At 45.0% G+C, this 20,425-nt stretch overlaps 1 protein-coding gene across 1 annotated transcript; it reads right to left on the bottom strand.

Annotated features, from left to right (window-relative positions):
* Nucleotides 1–252: 252 nt before the first annotated feature.
* On the bottom strand, nucleotides 253–18,576 carry CLNS1A (chloride nucleotide-sensitive channel 1A). Its single transcript, XM_049776281.1, has 7 exons — nucleotides 18,421–18,576; nucleotides 16,960–17,096; nucleotides 13,552–13,653; nucleotides 11,718–11,825; nucleotides 10,547–10,720; nucleotides 7,813–7,901; nucleotides 253–1,232 (listed from the first exon to the last, which is right to left on the bottom strand). The coding sequence occupies exons 1-6, from the start codon at nucleotides 18,543–18,545 to the stop codon at nucleotides 7,834–7,836; spliced, it is 714 nt and encodes a 237-aa protein (XP_049632238.1). The 5' UTR covers nucleotides 18,546–18,576; the 3' UTR covers nucleotides 253–1,232; nucleotides 7,813–7,833.
* Nucleotides 18,577–20,425: the final 1,849 nt, after the last annotated feature.

The following is a 20,425-nucleotide window of genomic DNA, read 5'->3' as shown; positions in this document are numbered from 1 at the left end:
AAGTGTCCTCCCCCATAGTGCTACAGCTCCAGCCTCCAACCCTGAATTTTTTCTTTTCTGGTTTTGGGACCACACCCGGTAACGCTCAGGGATCGCTCCTGGCTTGGGGGACCATATGGGACGCCGGGGATTGACCGAGGTCTGTCCTGAGTCAGCTGCGTGGAAGGCAAATGTCCTACTGCTGCGCCACCGCTCCGGCCCCCAACCTTGAAATGTTTTAAATCCTCTTTTCACTAAAAACATGCCAGCAGCTGGTTATTCATTCATTTTATTTTCTTGTCCTCAACAAAAGCTGAGTAAGCCCAACAGGATTTTCTTATTTTAAGGGTGGCAGACAGCTCAAAGGTAAGAGTACAACATGCTTGGCAAACACAAGGCATAGGTTTTATCAGTGGGCCATGGGTATCACCACCAGAGTGGTCCCTAGCACCACCAGATTCCTACTTCCTGCCAGGCTTTTTTTTTTTTTAAAAACCCAACTCTCATGAATGGCTTCAGGAAATAATGAGAACACAGTAATAATAGAAAACCTAGATTTATTTGTTAAGCTCTTACAAAGACCAAATAGGGTTATCACCTGAATTACTTGGAGGACTTGACCCTACCTTTACTATACTGTTCCACAAAATGAACGAAAGCTAGAAATCAAAAGCCTTAAGGATAGGACAGACAAACAGCCTGTGACCTACTCAAGGAAGTCTGGGCAGGCCTGGTGTTCAAGGACGTATGGCCAAGCTGCAAGCACAGTACAGCGAAGGTTAAGCAGAGAACTGAGGGCCAGGCTACAGCCAGTCAATGGGTCACTCCTGTGAAGACGGCCCAAGACCAAGCTGCTGGGAGACCTCTTCCTAGCTCAAGGGTGAACCTAAGGTCTAGTTATTTGATTCACTTCTTTCACTTTCCAACCTATCTACACCCCAACTCCTATGCTTTCACCTCTTAGGTCTGCCACATTCCAGAAATGCAGAAATGCAGGCCGACTCAGAGGGCACCTAGACAGAATGTTTTGAGTAAATAATAAACTACAAATTCCCTCTTGATAAAGTTAATTCACCTTTGAAAACAATGGTCAAAGTTTCTTCTGCTAATGACAGCATGTTGTCTCTGTATATCTGTCCTGAAAAATAACTGGTTCAGAAGAACATGGAGACGGAAAAAGACTTTCATCAATACCCAGACCACAATGGAAAAGGCACCAGCACCAAGTTCTCTCCCACAGTTATGAGCAGAATCTGGAAAACAAGAGGTGAAGAGATCACGATTAGTCCAAGAATGGCTACTATGTCAGTCTGATGGTCCAGCCTGGTTGGCGGCACCCTATTATACAAGCGTAGAAACTAGGAATAAGAAGTTAATTGGCAGAGCCAGAGAGATAGCATGGAGGCAGGGTGTTTGCCTTGCATGCAGAAGGATGGTGGTTCGAGTCCCGGCATCCCATATAGTCCCCTGAACCTGCCAGGAGCGATTTCTGAGCGTAGAGCCAGGAGTAAGCCCTGAGCACTGCTGAGTGTGATGCAAAAACCAAAATAAATAAATAAAGAAAAGAAAAGAGGGGGCCGGTGAGGTGGCGCTAGAGGTAAGGTGTCTGCTTTGCAAGCGCTAGCCAAGGAAGGACCTCGGTTCGATCCCCCGGAGTCCCATATGGTCCCAGGGGCAATTTCTGAGCACTTAGTTAGCCAGGAGTAACCCCTGAGCATCAAACAGGTATGGCCGGAAAAAAAAAGAAAAAAGAAGTTAACTGGCTCATCCGAAGAAACTGCCAGAACATAAAGTAACTGTGACTTCTCATTCATGTGCCTTCCCCTTGGTCCATCTCGGGCAGTAAGAGGCCTGATTTCCATTAGTTTGACATTTCTTTTTTTTTTTTTTTTTTTGTTTTTTTTTGTTTGTTTTTTGGTTTTTGGGCCACACCCTGTGACGCTCAGGGGTTACTCCTGGCTATGCGCTCAGAAGTTGCTCCTGGCTTTTTAGGGGACCATATGGGACACCGGGGGATCGAACCGCGGTCCGTCCTAGGCTAGCGCAGGCAAGGCAGGCACCTTACCTCCAGCGCCACCGCCCGGCCCTAGTTTGACATTTCTAATGGCTGCACTCGTTAACCATTAGATCCTTTAAAAGAAGATAGAGGGCTCATGAGATAGTTAAAGGGCTGGCAAACGCTTTCACATGAGGGCTCAGTCTCTAGGTCTGAGTGGTGGCTCAAACTAGAAGCAATCCCTGGAACAAACACAATTTGTGAGGTGGGAAGGGGAAGAGGCTATATGCAGTGCCAGTGTTAAAAGCTGTGTAGGTTCTGAGCAAAGAAAGTGCCTTAAGCCTGTACTATCTGCACACTACAAAGAGAATTTTATTTTCTTTATTGTTTTTTAGGGGGCTACTTCCAGAGTTGATCAGGTCTTTTCCAGGCTTGGCCTCAAGGATCTCAGCTGGTAAAAGTTTAAGGGATCAAATGAGGTAGATAGGTAGGTATTAGGGAAGACTTAACCTTGGTCAGCCACATGCAATCATGCACCTTATCTGCTGCACCGTTCCCTCAAGAATGAATAAAAAAATCTATCAACATAAACATATTTGAGAATGGGGCTGGAGAGATAGCATGGAGGTAAGGCGTTTGCCTTTTATGCAGAAGGATGGTGGATCGAATCCCGGCATCCCATATGTTCCCCCAAACCTGGCAGGAGCGATTTCTGAGTGTAGAGCCAGGAGGAACCCCTGAGCGCTACCGAGTGAACCACCCCCCAAATAAAAAGAATCATAATCTTGATGAATAGGTGGATTTACTACAAGTGGGAGACCAGAGTCCACAGCCAGAAATAATAAAATGTTGCCATCCCACCCACACAAAACAGAGGCCACACCCAAGGCATCTCACCCACATAAGTTCCTTGGCAGTGAGATACTAACAGTAACATAGGAAAGAGACTACAAATAATAATAATAATAAAGCAGTATAATAATAATAATAATAAAGTGCAAAACTCCACCACACCTGGTGTGTGAATATTGTAATCCTGCATGTTCATTTACTGTTGACCCAATCTGAGAGAAGACTGGGGAGGACTCAGTGAGCTCAAAGATAAAAGTGCAGAAAACCTCAAGACAACAACGAAAGATGGGAAAAACCCCACAATTTAAAAAATAGACAAGAAGGGCCAGAACGGTGGCACAAACAGTAAGGCGTCTGCCTTGCACGCGCTAGCCTAGAACGGACCGCAGTTCAATCCCGTTTGATCCCCCGGCATCCCATATGGTCCCCCAAGCCAGAAGCGACTTCTGAGCACAGAGCCAGGAGTAACCAAACCCTGAGCGACACCAGGTGTAGCCCCAAAACCAAAAACCAAAAAAAAAAAAAAAAAAAAAAAAAAAAAAAAACACATAGTTGCCAAGGAGTTCCCAGAGCGGGAGAGCATATGCACCCACATCCTGGATGCCTGAAAATTATCAGCTGAGATGCAAATAAAAACACCTCAAAGTCAATAACAGTGAGAAGGATAAAAACCACACATACAGTTAGAATACTGAAAGTCACAAGATCAAAAAAGAAAATCACATACAAAGAAAGCATCCTTAAAATTTACAGCAGATTTACCAAAGGAAAATGGTTCTGGCACAAAAACAGCAGTAGAGATAAGAGTGAAAACAAAACTCAATGAAATGAATGCCTCCCCAAAAATACTTTATCCAGCCTTCATTCAACTTTGAAAGAATCATACGCAACTACACGACAAACAACAGTCAGGCACTTCATAGAATCAAAACTAACTTTAAAGAGACCCGCAGGGGCTACCAACACAAACATACCAAACTTCTATAGTGCACTGGGTGTGGCCCGAAGACAAGAGGAGGGGAGGGAAGAGGAGGGGAGGAGAGGAAGAAACAGAGAGGGGAGGGGAGGAGAGGGGGGAAGAGGAGGAGGGGAGGAGAGCGGAAGGGGAGAGGAGAGGAGAAGAGAAGAGAGGAAGTGTCTCATAGAGGCAGGCAGGGTGGGAGTTCAGGGGTGGGGTAACTGGGGAAATTGGTAGTAAAGGGATGGGTGTTGGAACACAGTATGACTAAAACTCAATGATCAACTTTTGTTTTGTTTTTGTTTTTGTGCCACACCTGGAGATGCTCAGGGGTTACTCCTGGCTGGGGGACCATATGGGACACCCGGGGTTCAAACCACGGTCACGGTTGGTCCTAGCCTTTCCCACGTGCCACTGTTCTGGCCCCATCAATGATCAACTTTTTAACTCTCACAGTGATTAAAAAAAAAAAAAAAAACCTTTATAGGAACCAGAGTGATAGCACAGTGGTAGGGCGTTTGCCTTGAACACTGCCAACCTGGGACAGAACCAGGTTCAATCCCTGGTACCCTGTATGGTCCTTAGAGCCAGGAGTAACCCCTGAGCATTGCCAAGTATGGCCTCCCAAAAAAGCTTTTAAGAATAATTTTTGAGTTACACAAAGTAATCAGTTCATTAGAAAGGACCCTAAAGTTTTTTTGCCTTTAACATACCTGCACAACCCTCAGTGACACAACATAGCATTTCTCATAATCTTTATTAATACAGTATTAAGAGTCTCTGCAACTGTCTTTCTCAATATAGGAAGTCCAAAAGAACATGAAATGTTTTCCAGAGCTGCAGAGATGTTCAACAGGCTAGACAGCATGCGTACTAAGTCTGGGTTTGAGCCTGGTCACATGACCATTTCCCATCCTGGTTAAGAGCAATCCCTGAGCAGAGCTAGGAGCAGCTGTCATGTCATGCACAATCAAGTATGGCTCAAAAACAAAACAAATCTTTTTTTTAAATAGTACAGCAGATAGGGCACATGCTGGCAAACAGCTTACTGGGTTCGATCCCTGGTATGGTCCCTGAGCCAGATAGTAGTGAATCCTGAGTGCAGATTCTGGAGTATGCCAGTAGCTCTGGGTATGAACTCCAAACCAACCTCCTCTTCCTCGAGAAAAATATTGAGTTGCTATAAAATATTCTTCATGAAGTAAAAATAATTAAATGCTGGCATCTGAAAATAAGACCTAAAAATTGTTGTTAGCAGAATTCTAACAACATTAAAACAGTAAGTTTAGGGGCCAGAGAGATAGCATGGAGGTAAGGCATTTGCCTTGCATGCAGAAGGTCGGTGGTTCAAATCCTGACATCCCATATGGTCCACAAGCCTGCCAGGAGCCATTTCTGAGTGTAGAGCCAGGAGGAACCCCTGAGCGCTGCCGGGTGTGACCCCAAAACAAAACAAAACAAAAATAAACAAGCAAACAAAAAAACAGTAACTTTAACCAATATCCAAAAGAAACATTGCTGATTTTGGACTTTGGTTACTGATGAAAGTAAGACTATGGAGATAAGGAAAGATATATAAACCACAGAACTCTAAAAATTAATTTCTGATAATTATAATCCTGATTGATGAAAACAACAATATTCTACTCACAATTTGAAAGGCAGGTGGAACTTGGCATAAGGGAGTTCACAACCTAAGTGACTGACAGTGGTAGAAAAGTCCCATTGAAATATATGTACCACTCCATAGTTCATTAGCTATGAGATTCAATACAATGAAGGACCTGGGGTGGGACTGACAACACGAAATATAGGGTGTTTTGCTTTGCACATGGCCAACCTGGATTTGATCCCTGAGACTTGATAGAAGTTATCCCTAAGCATAGAGCCAAAAGTAGGCCCTGAACACTGCTGTGGCCTAAACAAATAAAAAATTAAGGACCTCTGGTAAGTGATATCTCAAAGACTAGAAAACAGTATAAGGGGCTGGAGAGATAGCATAGAGGTAAGGCATTTGACTTGCATGCAGAAGGATGGTGGTTCAAATCCCGGCATCCCATATGGTCCCCCCAGCCTACCAGGAGCGATTTCTGAGCGCAGAGCCAGGAGTAACCCCTGATCACTGCCAGGTGTGACCCAAAAAAAAAAAAAAAAAAAACCCAAACAGTATAAAAGAAAATGACATCAAGTCAGCAGTAGATGGACACTGCTGGAGGGGCTAGAGTGGTAGCACAGCGGTAGGGCGTTTGCCTTGCACGCAGCTGACCCAGGACTGAACCAGGTTCAATCCCTGGCATCCAATATGGTTCCCCGAGCCAGGAGCAATTTCTGAGCACAGAGCCAGGAATAAGCTGAGTGCCAACGGGTGCCCCTCCCCCAAAGATGGACACTGCTGGAGAAATAAGACCATTCAACACAGCAAACATCCAACAACATATAAAGAATAAAAGAACTAGCAGGATGATTAGCTATGATCTTAGTCATGCTCACGTAGCAATTAAAATGTTGTACTCAGCATAGTTTAGCATACTTAAAAGACTCATGCTGACAGAGGTCATTTGCATCTCAGAGCAATATGTATTTAATAGGAACAAACTTCAGGCAAAATTTGAGACTATCTCAGGAGAAACAAAGTTGGCAGTAACTCATGTCAGTCAAGAAAATCAAGTATCAGGGCCAGAGAAATAGCACAGCCAGAGGGCGTTTGCCTTGCATACAGCCGATCCAGGATGGTCGGTGGTTCGAATCCCAGCATCCCCTACGGTCACCCAAGCCTGTCAAGAGCGATTCCTGAGTGCAGAGCCAGGAGTAACCCCTGAGCTCTGCTGGGTGTGGCCCAACAACAACAACAACAACAACAAAGAAACAACTATAACAGCTTCTGAAAACCAGTGCCTTAGTGCACTTACTCATTTTTGGTGGGAAATAGGCCTTGAACACTAGGGTTCTAAACCTTGAGGAGAAAAAAACATTCAAGGTTATAATCAAAGGCTTATGGTCAGTTCGGATTACTTTTATTTCCTCCCTAGATTGAAAAGCAGTGAACCACAACAAATGTCTATTTTGTGTTTTCCGATGAATATTAAGGTCTCAAGTTTCAAAAAGGGGAAAACAGCAGCTTAGGACAAGACCTGGTCTCAGTGGAGCTAACCAGGTGAACTCCTCCCCCTTCGAAGAGGCTTTGAGGCTCTGAGGGCACTCGGTCCACTACAGATACTGTGTCTTATCTTCTTCTAGTATCTAATGCAAGACTTGGCCCGTAAAGTATTATTAATATTAACTAAGCCACCTTATTTCTTTCTTGGGGGGCGGGGATGAGGGTGGGTCACATAGTGCTCAGGAGTTACTCCGGCTCTGCGCTCAGAATAGCTCCTGGCAGGTTTGGAGAACAATATGAGATGCCAAATATTGAAGCTGGGTCCTTCCCGCATTAGCCACACAGAAAGTAAACATCCCACGGCTGTGATATCACTCATGCCACCTTTTTCTAAATTTTCAGAATAAAAATAACAATCACATCATTTTGAATAACTGGAAATGGATGATGAGTATTATTGTTACTTTGGTCTTTCAGACCAGACCTAGTAGTGCTCAGCTGCTACTTGTGGCTCTGTGCTCAGGACCCTAGGTCTCGCACAGGCAAGCAGGTACTCCAGCCAGTTGAGCCACCTCCCTGAGGCATAGGTGGTTTTGAACCCTGCTCAGTGAAGCTCAGAAGTCCTTTGAGCAGCTCCCCAGACCAGTAACTAGTGTCTTTTTTGCTTTTTTGAGTCACACCCGGCAGCGCACAGGGGTTACTCCTGGCTCTACGCCCAGAAATTGCTCCTGGCAGGCTCGGGGGACCACATGGGATGCCGGGATTGGAACCAGCGTCCTTCTACATGCAAAGCAAACAGCTTACCTCCATGCTACCTCTCCGGCCCCAATAACCAGTCTCTTTTTCTAAATGCTAAAGAGTTTTTCTGAAGTGTAAAATCAAAATGATTTCCAATGATGTCATGTCCAGGGACAACCTGAAAGCACTCACCTCAAAGCACGCGAATGAATCTCAGTGGTCCACATCTGCATCCTCAAACTGACCAGCGACGGCGGGAGCAGCATCTACCTCCATCCCATCTGGGAAGAAGAATAAGAAAGGAAGCAGCTGAGCAACAAACCCTGAGAGCTTCCAAGGACCTTCCAGGTCCATTTTCATGTTCACCAGAAGGAAGTCTGTGCCCTCTGATGGGAAAAAGAAGCCATTTCTTTCTCTTTTGAACGTAACATAGCAAAAAATAAATAAAAGAAAATGCTGTTAGTGAAATCAGGCTACACTAAAAACTAGTCAATATTTTTTTTTTCAGGGGAGGAGAAACAAATCCGGGAACCATACAGGATGCTTGGAACCAAATCTGGATAAGCCACGTACAAAGCCAGAGCCCTTCCCTACAAGACTGCCCCTCTGGTGTCTAGTTTAGACTTTTAGTTTGTTTTGGGGCCACACCCAGCAGCGCTCAGGCCTTACTTCTGGCTCTGCACTTAGAAGTCACTCCTGGCAGGCTCGGAGGACTGTATGGGATGCTGAGAATTGCAAAGGTACTCCTTGCTGTGCTGTTGCTCTGGCCCCTTTTGTTTATACTTTTAACATTTACAACTTCTTAGCTTCAACACGAAGGGATACCCCTGGCTCGGTGGTCAAGGGCCACTCCAAGTGGTGCGAGGGATCCAAATGAAGTCAGCTACATGCAAGGCCTCAAACCTAATCCCTGTCCTCTGGTCTATCTCTCCAGCCCAACATTCTTTTACTTAAATGTTTTTCTTTCAAAAGGCTTGAGCTCAAGAAACGAGTCAGGAGCTGAATACAGGCTTCACATGAAAGAGGCCAAGTTTTATCTTCTGAACATGTGATCTGGACGAAGAGTGCCCCTTAAAACTGCCTGGTATGATCTAACAAACCCATCTCAAAAATTATGGGCTATGGGGCTAGAGTGACAGCACAGTGGGTAGGGCATCTGTCTTGCATGCGGTCAAGCAGGTTTGATATGCAGCAATCCATATGGTCCCGAGCCTTACATGTACCCAACATGGCTTTACTGCCAACACCCTATGGCCTCTATGCTACCCTGTGGATTCTCAGCACAACTGAACAATATCACATCCTCAGGTCCAAACATTGACCAAGTATCACCAGGTCTTCTGAATCCTCCTTGGGAGCTCCAACTCACAAAAACTAGAATTCACTTGAAGAGCAAATGCCGTAAGTGTGCAAGATCCTGGCTTGATCCTTGACTGCCAAAATGAAAACAGCATTTTAAACTCTAACTAGCAGTCTGCCAAAGCACTAGGTATCATTTAAGGCAACTCACCTTAAAGCCTATGTTAGAGGGTCCAGAGAGATAGTATAGTGATAGGGTATTTTGCCTTGCATGCAGTGGACCTGGGATGGACCCAGGTTTGATTCCTGGTATCCCAAATGGTCTCTTGAGCCTGCCAGGAGCAATTTCTGAGCACAGAGCCAGGAGTAACCCCTGAGTGTCACTGGGTGTGACTCAAAAACAAAAAACCAAGCACTACAAAAAAGCCTATGTTAGAGCCTTACTGTAAAACTGAGAGCATGTCATAATGGAGAAGACACTTGCCTCGCAAGTAGGAGACCTAAGTTCAATCCCCAGTACTGCATAGGGGCCTCTAAACACTGCAGGGTGTGACCCTTCCCAAATTAAATTCTGAACTAAAACAAACTTGTTTTTTGGGTGGATGGAGTTGGTCACATCGGCTCTATATTTATCACTTCTGGTGGGTTAAGGGAACCATATGAGACGCTGGGGATCAAACCAGGGTCAATGCATGAAAGGTAAGCGCCCTACCCACTATACTACCACTCTAGCCCTTAAAATAGACTATCTTTTGTAACATGGAACAAAATTTTAAAAATGAAAATGTTACAGGGACTGGAGCGATAACACAGTAGGTAGGGCGTGCGCTTTGTACACTGCCGACCCAGATTCCATTGCCAGCATCCCATATGGTTCCCCAAGCCTACCTGGAGCAATTTCTAAGTGCAGAGCCAGGAGTGATCCTGAGCACCCTTGGGTATGGCCCCAAAACAAACAAACAAACAAAAAGTTACAGCTTGTACTTTTAGGTTTGTGTTCTTCTTTGAATACATTCTTTCTCTTCCTTCACATCTAAGTAAATTTTGCTCAATAAAAACAATCTTATTGGGGCCGGCGAGGTGGTGCTAGAGGTAAGGTATCTGCCTTGCAAGCGCTAGCCAAGGAAGGACCGCAGTTCAATCCCCCGGCGTCCCATATGGTCCCCCCAAGCCAGGGGCAATTCCTGAGCGCTTAGCCAGGAGTAACCCCTGAGCATCAAACGGGTGTGGCTCAAAAAAACCAAAAACAAAAAAACAAAAAAAAGTCTTATTGAGCCGGAGAGATAGCATGGAGGTAAGGCATTTGCCTTTCATGCCGAAGGTCGGTGTATCCCATATGGTCCCCTGGGCCTGCCAAGAGTGATTTCTGAGCATAGAGCCAGGAGTAGCCCCCCTGAGCACTTCTGGGTGTGACCTAAAAACCAATTAAAAAAATAACAAAAAAACAATCTTATTACACATACACGGGATAATATAGTAACTCCTAATAATTCTACATTTTCTTCCTATACTGTAAGTAAATTTAAGATTTCTCCTGTTTCCAAAACACACACAATCCCTTAGGGATCTATAGATTCCTTCATCCACCAGGTGCCATCCGACTGCATGCAGGAGAAAGGGCACTCACCTTCATAATCCCGTAAGGAATCTTCTGTCCGGACGCCAGCCATGTTGTACTGACTACTCGTGGACTGAGAAAGCATCCCTTCTAACCGTTCCAGAGTGGCTTGGCCTTCTGCTGTTAGGTGAGACAATCCTTCCTCATAGGTATAAAATGTAGGGATATCCCCTTGGCCTTGTTCTAAACAAATAAAGGACTTTTAAGTTATCATAAAACAATTAGGGGGGAAATGAATAAGCAATGATTGTTTACTAAAGCTAAGATGCAATGAAAAGGTCTTTCTGGAAAAGATTTATTCAGGGCCTATAATGATAGCACAGTGGTAGGGCATTTGCCTTGCATGCAGCTGACCCAGGATAGACTTCCTTTCGATCCCCAGAGGTCCCCCAAACCAGGAGCAATTTCTGAGCGCATAGCCAAGAGCGTCACTGGGTGTGGTCCCAAAAACAAACAGAACACAAAATGAAACAAATATTTGTTTTATTCTATATTTTTGTTGGTTTTTTTAAGGCCAACAAAAAAACAAGAGCAAAAATAAATAAATAAATAAATAAAAATAAGTCCCACCAACAGTACAGATAAACTTAAAAATGGGGCCAAAAAAGAGGAAAAAAAAAGGAGCCCAAATGATAGCACAGTAGGTAGGGTGTGCCTTGCACACAGCTAACCAGGTCTGAACCTGGCATTTCTTAAGGTCCTCCAAGTACTGCCAGGAATGGCACAAAAAGAAAAAAAAAATCCACATATATACACTCAGAAAACCAATGTCAGGGGACCAGTGCGATTGTACAGTGGGTAAGATGTTTGCTTTGCAGATGGACAACCCAGGTTTGATAATTGGCACCAAATTCAATGCCCTCCAGGGAGTGATCCGTGAGTGTAGAAACAGAAGTTAGCCTGGGCATTGCCAGTTTGTGATCCGAAAACAAAAAAGAAATTTCTGTACTAAAATAAAAAGATCAGAGACTGGAGAAATAGCATGGAGGTGAGGCTTTTGTCTTGTATGCAAAAGGACGGTGGTTTGAATCCTGGCAACTCACATGGTCTCCTGAGCCTGCCAGGAGCGATTTCTGAGCAGAGAGCCAGGACTAACCCCTGAGCGCTGCCAGGTATGACTCAGAAACCAAAAAAAAAAAAAGAAAAAAAGAAAAAAAGAAAAAAGATCTACTTCACTAACCATGTGCTTCCACATCATATTCTTCACCATCATAATCATCTGAATCTTCATCCTCAGGGTCTGGATGCAGCGCCTGGCACTCACACATTGCAGTGAACATCGCCTCCACTGAAAGAAATCAAAATGTATTGAACATTCTGTTCATGTGCTTTTTTTCCTTTTGGTTGTTGGGTCACACTGGCAGTGCTTTGGGGTTATTCCTGGCTCTGTGCCCAGAAGTCGCTCCTGGCAGGCTCAGGGATCATATGGAATGCTAGAAATCAAACCAGGGTCCATCCTGGGTTGGCTGTGTGCAAGGTAAATACCCTACCGCTGTGCTATCTCTCTGGCCCCAAATTAAAAAAACAAAACAAAACTAACATAGCAAATAAATAATGGCAGAAAATACTTACAGAACCTGTTCAATTTCTAGAAACTGCTTCGTGGAAGTGAACAAGTCACAAAAATAATACTGTTATTGTGAATTGAAACTTCTTCAAACCTGGTTAAATTTTCTGAGAATAAGTCCTCAGGCAGGAGTTGCTACAAAGAGGTATAGTGCAAGGCGCTGCCTTGAGAAACACTGGGTTCTTGGGCCAGAGAGATAGCACAGTGGTAGGGCGTTTGCTTTGCACGAAGCCGATTTATGACAAATGGTGGTTTGATTCCCGGCACCCCATATGGTCCCCCCTGCTTGCCAGGAGCGATTTCTGAGTGCAGAGCCAGAAGTAATCCCTGAGTGGCACCGGGTGAGATCCAAAAATGAAACCAACCAAAGAAAAAAGAAACACTAGGTTCAGTACCTAGCACTGCATGGATCCCTAATCCGGGTGGTCCCCAAATAGAATCCTGTTATATGCTAAAACCTGTTTTGGCTAACAGGCAAGTTATTTACAGCAACCTTCATATCACTTTCTTTGGAATTGCCAGAACTTTTCTGCCTTTATTGGGTATTATTTAGAAAATAGCAAAAGGCGGGGCCGGAGAGAAAGCACAGCGGTGTTTGCCTTGCAAGCAGCCGATCCAGGACCTAAGATGGTTAGTTCGAATCCCCGCATTCCATATGGTCCCCTGCGCCTGCCAGGAGCTATTTCTGAGCAGATAGCCAGGAGTAACCCCTGAGCACTGCCAGGTGTGGCTCAAAAAACAACCCCCCCCCCCCAAAAAAAAAAGAAAATAGCAAAAGGGGCTGAAGCAGTGGCACATGCAGTAGGACGTTTGCCTTGTACATGCTAACCTAGGATGGATGCAGTTCGATTCCCTGGGGTCCCATATGGTCCCCCAAGCCAGGAGCGATTTCTAGTGCATAGCTGGGAGTAACTGGAGTCACCAGATGTGGCCCAAAAACAAAAACAAAAAAGAAAATAGCATCAAGTCAATATAAAATAACTAGATTCCTCCCTTCACAAACAAACCAAGTAACATTAAATTTACATTCTCACTGTATTCACAACCTTTCTTTTCAACAGTACAATGATACTGTAAAACCTAAAACAATGAAAAAGTAAAAGACTAGAAATAAGAATAAAGTAACATATGTAACTGTATGCACAAGGCATACAGGAGATGCCTGGTACGTAAAGAACACACAGATTTAGCCTTAGAATGAAAATCAGGGGTCAGAAAGATAGTACAATTGTAGAGCACGTGGTCGAGCAGATTCCTAGCATCCATATGGTACCCTGAGCCTGCCAGGAGTGATTTCTGAATGCCACCACCAGGTGTGACCCAAAAACAAACAAAAAAGAATGGAACTCAGTACTGGAGAGTGTGCTTCGCATGTATGAGGATTGATAGTTAACCCCCAGCACTTCTCTTTCTTTGCCCCAAAAGAAAAGTAATATAGGAAACTTACAAGCTGTTTTATCACTAGGTACAAATCTAAATTCAGCAACAGGCTCTTCATCATCATCACTGTCTTCATCTTCTTCGTCAGAAACAGGTTCTTTAGATTCCTCTAGAATAGAATGAAAACATTTTAATGTTAATGCTATTAAAGAGTTTTAAAATGTCCCCTAAAAGCCGTAAGGGTCACTGGTTACTAAGTAATAAACAAGCTTCTAGTCTGGTCTAGTCATACTGCTCATCTTCACTGCCCAAGCCTTACACCCAAGAATCCTGGTGAACCCTCATATGTTGTCTCCACTGGCATCTGCCTCTCAAGACACAGGTTTTAGTCTACATTCATCCACCACTGATACGACTCAGCAACCATTTACAGATGAGAAAGCCAAGGCCCAACAGAATTAAATAACCCGGGCCTAAGCGGTGACACAAGCTGTAAGGAGTCTGACTTGCGTGCAAATTATTATTACTCTGTGCTTCTCAGGGCTATAATGAAATCAAAGCAGGTCAACTAAATACTTAGAGACACCCTCCAAAAAACATTAAAACTGTATTCAAATGAATATTTTATGGGGCCAGAGCACTTGTTTTGCCCATGGTCAACCTGGTGTTGAGTGCATTCCAAACATAGGGCCAGAGAGATAGTATGGAGGTAAGACGTTTGCCTTGCATGCAGAAAGGTGGTGGTTCAAATCCTGGCATCCCACATGGTCCCTGAGCCTGTCAGGTACGATTTCTGAGCATAAAGCCAGGAGGAACTCCTGAGCGCTGTTGGGTGTGATCCAAAAACCAAAAAAAAAAAAAAAAAAAAAAAAAGTACATTCCAAACAATTAAGAGACCCCAAACTAGGTCTGGAGAAATAGCACAGCGGCGTTTGCCTTGCAAGCAGCCGATATAGGACCCAAGGTAGTTGGTTCGAATCCCAGCATCCCAAATGGTCTGTGTCCTGTCCCCCCCCCCCCCCCCGTCTCCCCACCGCCTGCCAGGAGCCATTTCTGAGCAGACAGCCAGGAGTAACCCCTGAGCAACGCTGGGTGTGGCCCAAAAACAAAAAACAAAAAAAACAAAACAAAACAAAAAAAATAGAGACCCCAAACTACAACAAGCTATACGCGAAAGGGACCTTTTACACCAGCGGTCCAGGGGGCTAAGGGTGGAGATAAAGGGGTGCATGCTAGGAACAGGGGCAGTGGGTGGTCAACACGGGTGGTGAGAATGAACTGCCTCAATTCACTGGCACTATGTACCATAAACATAACTGTGAAAGACTTGTAATTCACATTGGCCTCAATAAAAACTTTTAAAAAATAAAAGAGTACATTCTGAACAAACAGAACTGAAAACTGCCAGAATAAATGTGACCTAGGAATATATTTCTTTGGTTGTTTAATTTTGGTTTTGCTTTAGGGCCTGGCTATGCTTTCTGGCAGGGATTAGGGGACCCTATGGGGCGCCAGAGATCAAACCCTATCTCTCTGGCCCTGAATTACTAGTATAAACTAAACAGACACACAGTACCCTTAAATTAAAATCTTAATTGCACTTACTTGGAAAGAAGTTAATTCTGCATCCAGTACCTCCTCCTCTTGAAGCCTAACTACAACACAGAGTCAATAGTTTTCCTTTTCCTTATCTTCTTCAAATTTCACGAGATATTTAAAAGTTCCATTTTATTATTTGGTTTTTGGGCCACACTCGGCGGTGCTCAGGGGTTACTCCCAGCTGTCTGCTCAGAAATAGTTCCTGGCAGGCATAGGGGACCATATGGGACACCGGGATTCGAACCAACCACCTTTGGTCCTGGATCGGCTGCTTGTAAGGCAAACACCGCTGTGCTATCTCTCCGGGCCCCAAAAGTTCCATTTTAAACCATCTTATCATACTCCCTCATTTTCCACTACATTTTTTTTTTTTTTTTTTTGGTTTTTGCATCACACCCAGCAGCACTCAGGGGTTACTCCTGGCTCTATGCTCAGAAATCGCTCCTGGCAGGTTCGGGGGACCATATGGGATGTCGGGATTCGAACCACCGTGCTTTTATATGCAAGGCAAACGCCTTACCTCCGTGCCATCTCTCCAGCCCCTTTCCACTACATTTTATTGACTTCTGACAGCATACTCCAGCAACAGAATGTAGGAGTCTTGTAACCTACAGTACCAGTGAAGTTAGACCTTGACTTTGTGGTGAGGCTGCCCTGTGCAGGGAGGCAATGTTTGAAGCATCCCTCAGCTCTCCTCCCCTCCAGCCTTCACACAGATGCAGACATTGAATGCTGGTGGAAAGCAGCGACACAGACTGCAATGCAAAGAACTAATTCAGGGGGCGGGGCGGTGGCGCTAGAGGTAAGGTGCCTGCCTTGCCTTACCTTGATCACCCGGTGTCCCATATGGTCCAAGCCAGGAGTAACTTCTGAGCGTATAGCCAGGAGTAACCCCTGAGCGTTACCGGGTGTGGCCCAAAAACAAAAAAAAAGAAGAACTACTTCACTAAAGAGACAAAAACAAAAAACAAAAACCTAAATTGCAATTGCTTTGATAGTCCTGTTAGTTCTGTTCTAAACGTTTACAAGCACAAGCTATATAGATCTAAGCTTCCATGATAGCCAGACATAAATTACTTCCAAAGGGAGATTTAGACCAGAGATAATACAGAGAGCAGGGAGTTGGCTTTCATATGGTTCAATTTTTGTCACTCCATATGGTCCCTAAAACTCACCAGGAATTGCTGTATGCCTGAGCATAGAGCCCTGCACAGCACATCACTGTGTAAATCAAAAGCAAACAAAAAAAGATCTATTAAAATTACAAACCCACCAGTAACTAAACCATTGAGTGTAAGAAATGTGTAAAGTATACATATTTTTACAAAATAAACAATTTTACTGTGCTAATGGGGCCGGGAAGGTGGCGCTAGAGCTAAGGTGATTTTACTGTGCTAAGGTTTTGCTTTAAAAACTATTCTGGGGCCAGAGCGATAGCACAGAGGGTAGGGCATTTGCCTTGCACACAGTCGACCAGGGTTCAACCCCGGCATCCCATATGGTCCCCCAGGCACCAGGAGCAGTAACCAATTACTCCTGGCTGTTTTGGATGTAGCCCAAAAATCAACCAAACAGCCGCATGTTATCTTTTTTTTTTTTTTTTTGTAAGAGAGAAATGTTCTAAATGAATATATGTGTGTGTGTGTGTGTGTGTGTGTGTGTGTGTGTGTGTGTGTGTGTGTTAGGGGGTGGGGAGTGGGCGCTGTCTAAATATGGGCCTTTATAATGCAAAAAAAAAAAAATGGGTGTGCAGTTTGTAGGGAAGAGGGGACTACACCTCTAGTGTCTAAGTAAAGAACTAAAGTATTTTCCTCATTTGGAATCCCTTAGGGAAAAAAACTACAATTTTAAGGTGAGACGAAAGACACTAACCTACCTCCAAATTTGGCATTCACCATGACATATAAATGCTCTCTTGGAAACGCAGTGAGGTCCCTGGACACCGCATGCAGACTAATGTTGGGGTATTCCAGGGAGAATCCCAATCCAGAGCCATCCAACCAAGACAGGCGGCTGAAAAGGAAGTTTAAAAATATGTTAAACAACCATTTTATAGCATTTAAACAAAATTAAGAATTTTTGTTTGTTTGTTTTTGGGTCACACCCGGTGGAGCTCAGGCTCTGTGCTCAGGAATTGCTCCTGGCAGAGGCCGGAATGGAATGGTAGCGCAAGTGGTAGGGCATTTGCCTTGCACACAGCTAACCTAGTACAGACTGTGGTTCGATTCCTCGGCCTCCCATATGGTCCCCAAGCCAAAAGGAATTTCTGAGTGCAGAGCCACGAGTAACCCCTGAGCACCGCCGGGTGTGACCCCAAACCAATCAATCAATATAAATAAAGTTTAAAAAAGAATTCCAATAAGGGGAGCTGGCTAGTACAGAGCATTGAGCACTTGTTTTGCACTCAGCTGACCCATGCATTCCAGGAATCCTCTGAGTCTAAGCATAGCCAAGAGTAATTCCTGAGTACAGACCCAGACGTCTGCCCTGTGCACCACCAGGTAGGGCCCAAAGTCAAAATGCAAAACTGCCACTTCCCAACAACTCCAAAATGCAAGTTTTCTTTCTTCACTCACGTGTCTGTACCTTTTTCTTTTTCCTAGTCTCTTTTTGTGGGACCCAGAACCTCATGCCTGGCGAGCTAGGCATTGATGAGACTTACCACTGACACTCAGCAGGGTCCCCTTTATGGGGTGGGGTGTGTGGGATTGAGGGCTCCTGAGGATCTGGGGCCCCTATGAGCCGGATGGCACAATGCGAGATGCAAATGGGGTTGTGAGTGCTGGGGGTGGGGGGGTCTCCAGGGATCCCCTGATGGAACCCAGATGAGCCTTGGGGGTCTGCAGGCACAAAACCTGAACTGCCAGCCCTCTGCAGTCTGCACCTAAACCATCTCAGAGCCCAGATGGCTCGAACCCGAGCCACACGAATCCCTGGTGCATCAAAAGGCCCTCCCAAAAAGGGGCGAAGAGTCTTGTGGGTGGGTGGGGGGAACCTTTCCCCGCACGCAGCCAATCCGAAACCCATCCCAGAGGCCTGGAATGGAGTCGCCTAAGTGCTGAGCACTGTAGGGTGAGCCCCCCAAAAGAGCTTCCTCATGTTTTTCCCTTTGTCTTTTTTTGTTTTGTTTTGTTTTGTTTTGTTTTTGGGCCACACCCAGTGATGCTCAGGGGTTCCTCCAGGCTCTGCGCTCAGAATGGCTCCGGGCAGGCTCGGGGGAGCATCTGGGAGGCCGGGGATCGAACCCGGGTCCTTCCTGGGTGGGCCGCGCGCAAGGCGAGGCCTTGCAAGGCCTCGGCCCGCGGGCCCCGGGCGTCGGGAGGAAAGGCGCCGCTACCTCTCGGCGATGTAGAGCGTGCCGGTGCCCAGGCCGCGGCCGTTGAGCACGGCTTCGGTGTCCGACTGCTGCTGCCGGAGCCCGTCGGCCGAGCAGGGCGGCGCGAAGCTCTTGAGGAAGCTCATGGCGGCGCCGGACGCCCCGAGCCCGGCCGGAAGTCGCCCCGCGGACCGGAAGGGGGGGAGCGAGAGGGAGAGAGAGCGCGGCCGCGCCGGAACCGGAAGTCCGCGCCGACCACCTCAGAGAGGAGACCCTCTAGCCGGCGGAGGACCGGAAGAGCCCGGGGCTAGGAGGCCGGAAGTGACGGGGCCGCGCGGCGGGTCACGTGACCGGCGGCCTGTCTCCTCTGTCTCCGCTCTCCCGCCTTCCACATCTTCCTCCTTTCTGCAACGGGCCTCGGAAGAGAAGCCGCGTTGCATTTGCAGATCTATCATCCAAACATATATTATTAGATACTATAATGAATTGCATTATATATTTCATCCACATATATTTTTATATATATTATATACTATATCATCCTGTATTTTATCCAAATACATATTTATATATTGTAGACTATACTTATAATTAAATATTATCTAACTATATGCCTATTACATTATAAGTCTTATCCAAATATGTATTTTATATATGACAGGATATATCCTATATATTTTATCCAAATGTGTTTTATGTCTTATAGAATAGAATTATAATGAAATATCTAATTATATTTATCTGATTATAATATATAAACATGTCTCATAAATATATTTAATATAGCAATCTCATATAAAATATATTAATATATTGTACATATATTTGCCTAGATTATGTATAAAAACATTGGGTTTTATACATAGTCTTTGGGTGGAAGGACAGGGACCGTTCTAATCTTTTTTTTCGGGGGGGGGCACATCCAGTGACACTCAAGGGTCACTCCTGGCTGTGCTCAGAAATCGTTCCTGGCTCGGGGGACCATATGGGACACGTGGGGATCGAACCCAGGCGTATCCTACGTTAGCGCATGCAAGGCAAACACCCTATCACTTGCACCACCGCTCCAGACCTTGTTCTAATCTTTATTGAAGTTTGCATTCAACTCTGGGATTACTCGGCATGAGCATTCAGACACGAGTGGAGAGCAATGGCATTGAACATGGAAGTTGAGGATTTGACAATTCAAAGATGGAGAAGTCGCAACACAGTCGGAAGTAATTCCAGTCTGGCAGAGGGAGCTGCACGTAAGCAATGAAATATGCGGTGACCCAGGAAAGTCTACTAAGGCGGGGAGGCAAGCTCCTCCTGATGCAGGAGCCGGACAGCTGGTCTCTGTTTACAGGTCCTTCAGTATCTTCAAGAATGAAAATGTTGAGTAGTCATGATGCTTAGTCAGAAGCTAGAAGTTGACTGGAAAGTAAGAGGGAGAAGGAACTTCATAATAAATATAATACCGGGTGTGGCCTCAAAACAAACAAAAAAAGAATTTATAGAATACGTAGAATATCCATATGGCTAATAATTGTGCTGACATATAATGTTTAACTCTGTGGCTAAAGGTCATGTCATGCTTAACCTACTGCAAGTTCCTAATATGGAAAAATTTCGCTTAAATATGGGAGAACTGTTAATAAATGGGCTCAGGTCCAGCAGTTGTGGAGTGTGTCTAGTTTGAGTTCCCAATCATCGCTGACTCCTTGCTCCTTCCTATCCTCCTACCGAGTAACTCTGAAGCCACTTTCAGTGTTGCCTGACTCACCAGGCCTGCGGCATCTTTTTTGATGGTGCTTATCACTCATTGGATGGAAGCTTTTTTTGATTGAAGCATCTTTTGGATTGGTCCCTTACCCTAACTATTCTGAACCCCAAGGTGAGGTCTTTAGTTTCCCAGTAAAGCCCTAAGGGAGAAACTGCTTGCAGGTTTTGGTTTTCCACAACTGAACTATCTGAAGGCTTACTGTAGAAGTTCCGGAACATATTTTATCTCCTTAATCACTGCGGATTATTTCCTGTGTCAGTGTTT

This window comes from Suncus etruscus, chromosome 7, assembly GCF_024139225.1.
Source record: "Suncus etruscus isolate mSunEtr1 chromosome 7, mSunEtr1.pri.cur, whole genome shotgun sequence".
In the NCBI taxonomy this organism is placed as follows: domain Eukaryota; kingdom Metazoa; phylum Chordata; class Mammalia; order Eulipotyphla; family Soricidae; genus Suncus; species Suncus etruscus.
This window is presented reverse-complemented; position numbering and strand designations above follow the sequence as displayed.

Bases quoted from the DNA above. Each gene is read 5' to 3' on its own strand.
- CLNS1A (XM_049776281.1), bottom strand. From the start codon at position 18,545: ATGAGCTTCCTCAAGAGCTTCGCGCCGCCCTGCTCGGCCGACGGGCTC. The intron at 13,654-16,959 runs GTAGGTTAGTGT...ATTCTATTCTAG, and splicing joins GGTGAATGCCAAATTTGGAG to AGGAATCTAAAGAACCTGTT. The intron at 10,721-11,717 runs GTTAGTGAAGTA...TTATTTGTTTAG, and splicing joins ATATGATGTGGAAGCACATG to AACAAGGCCAAGGGGATATC.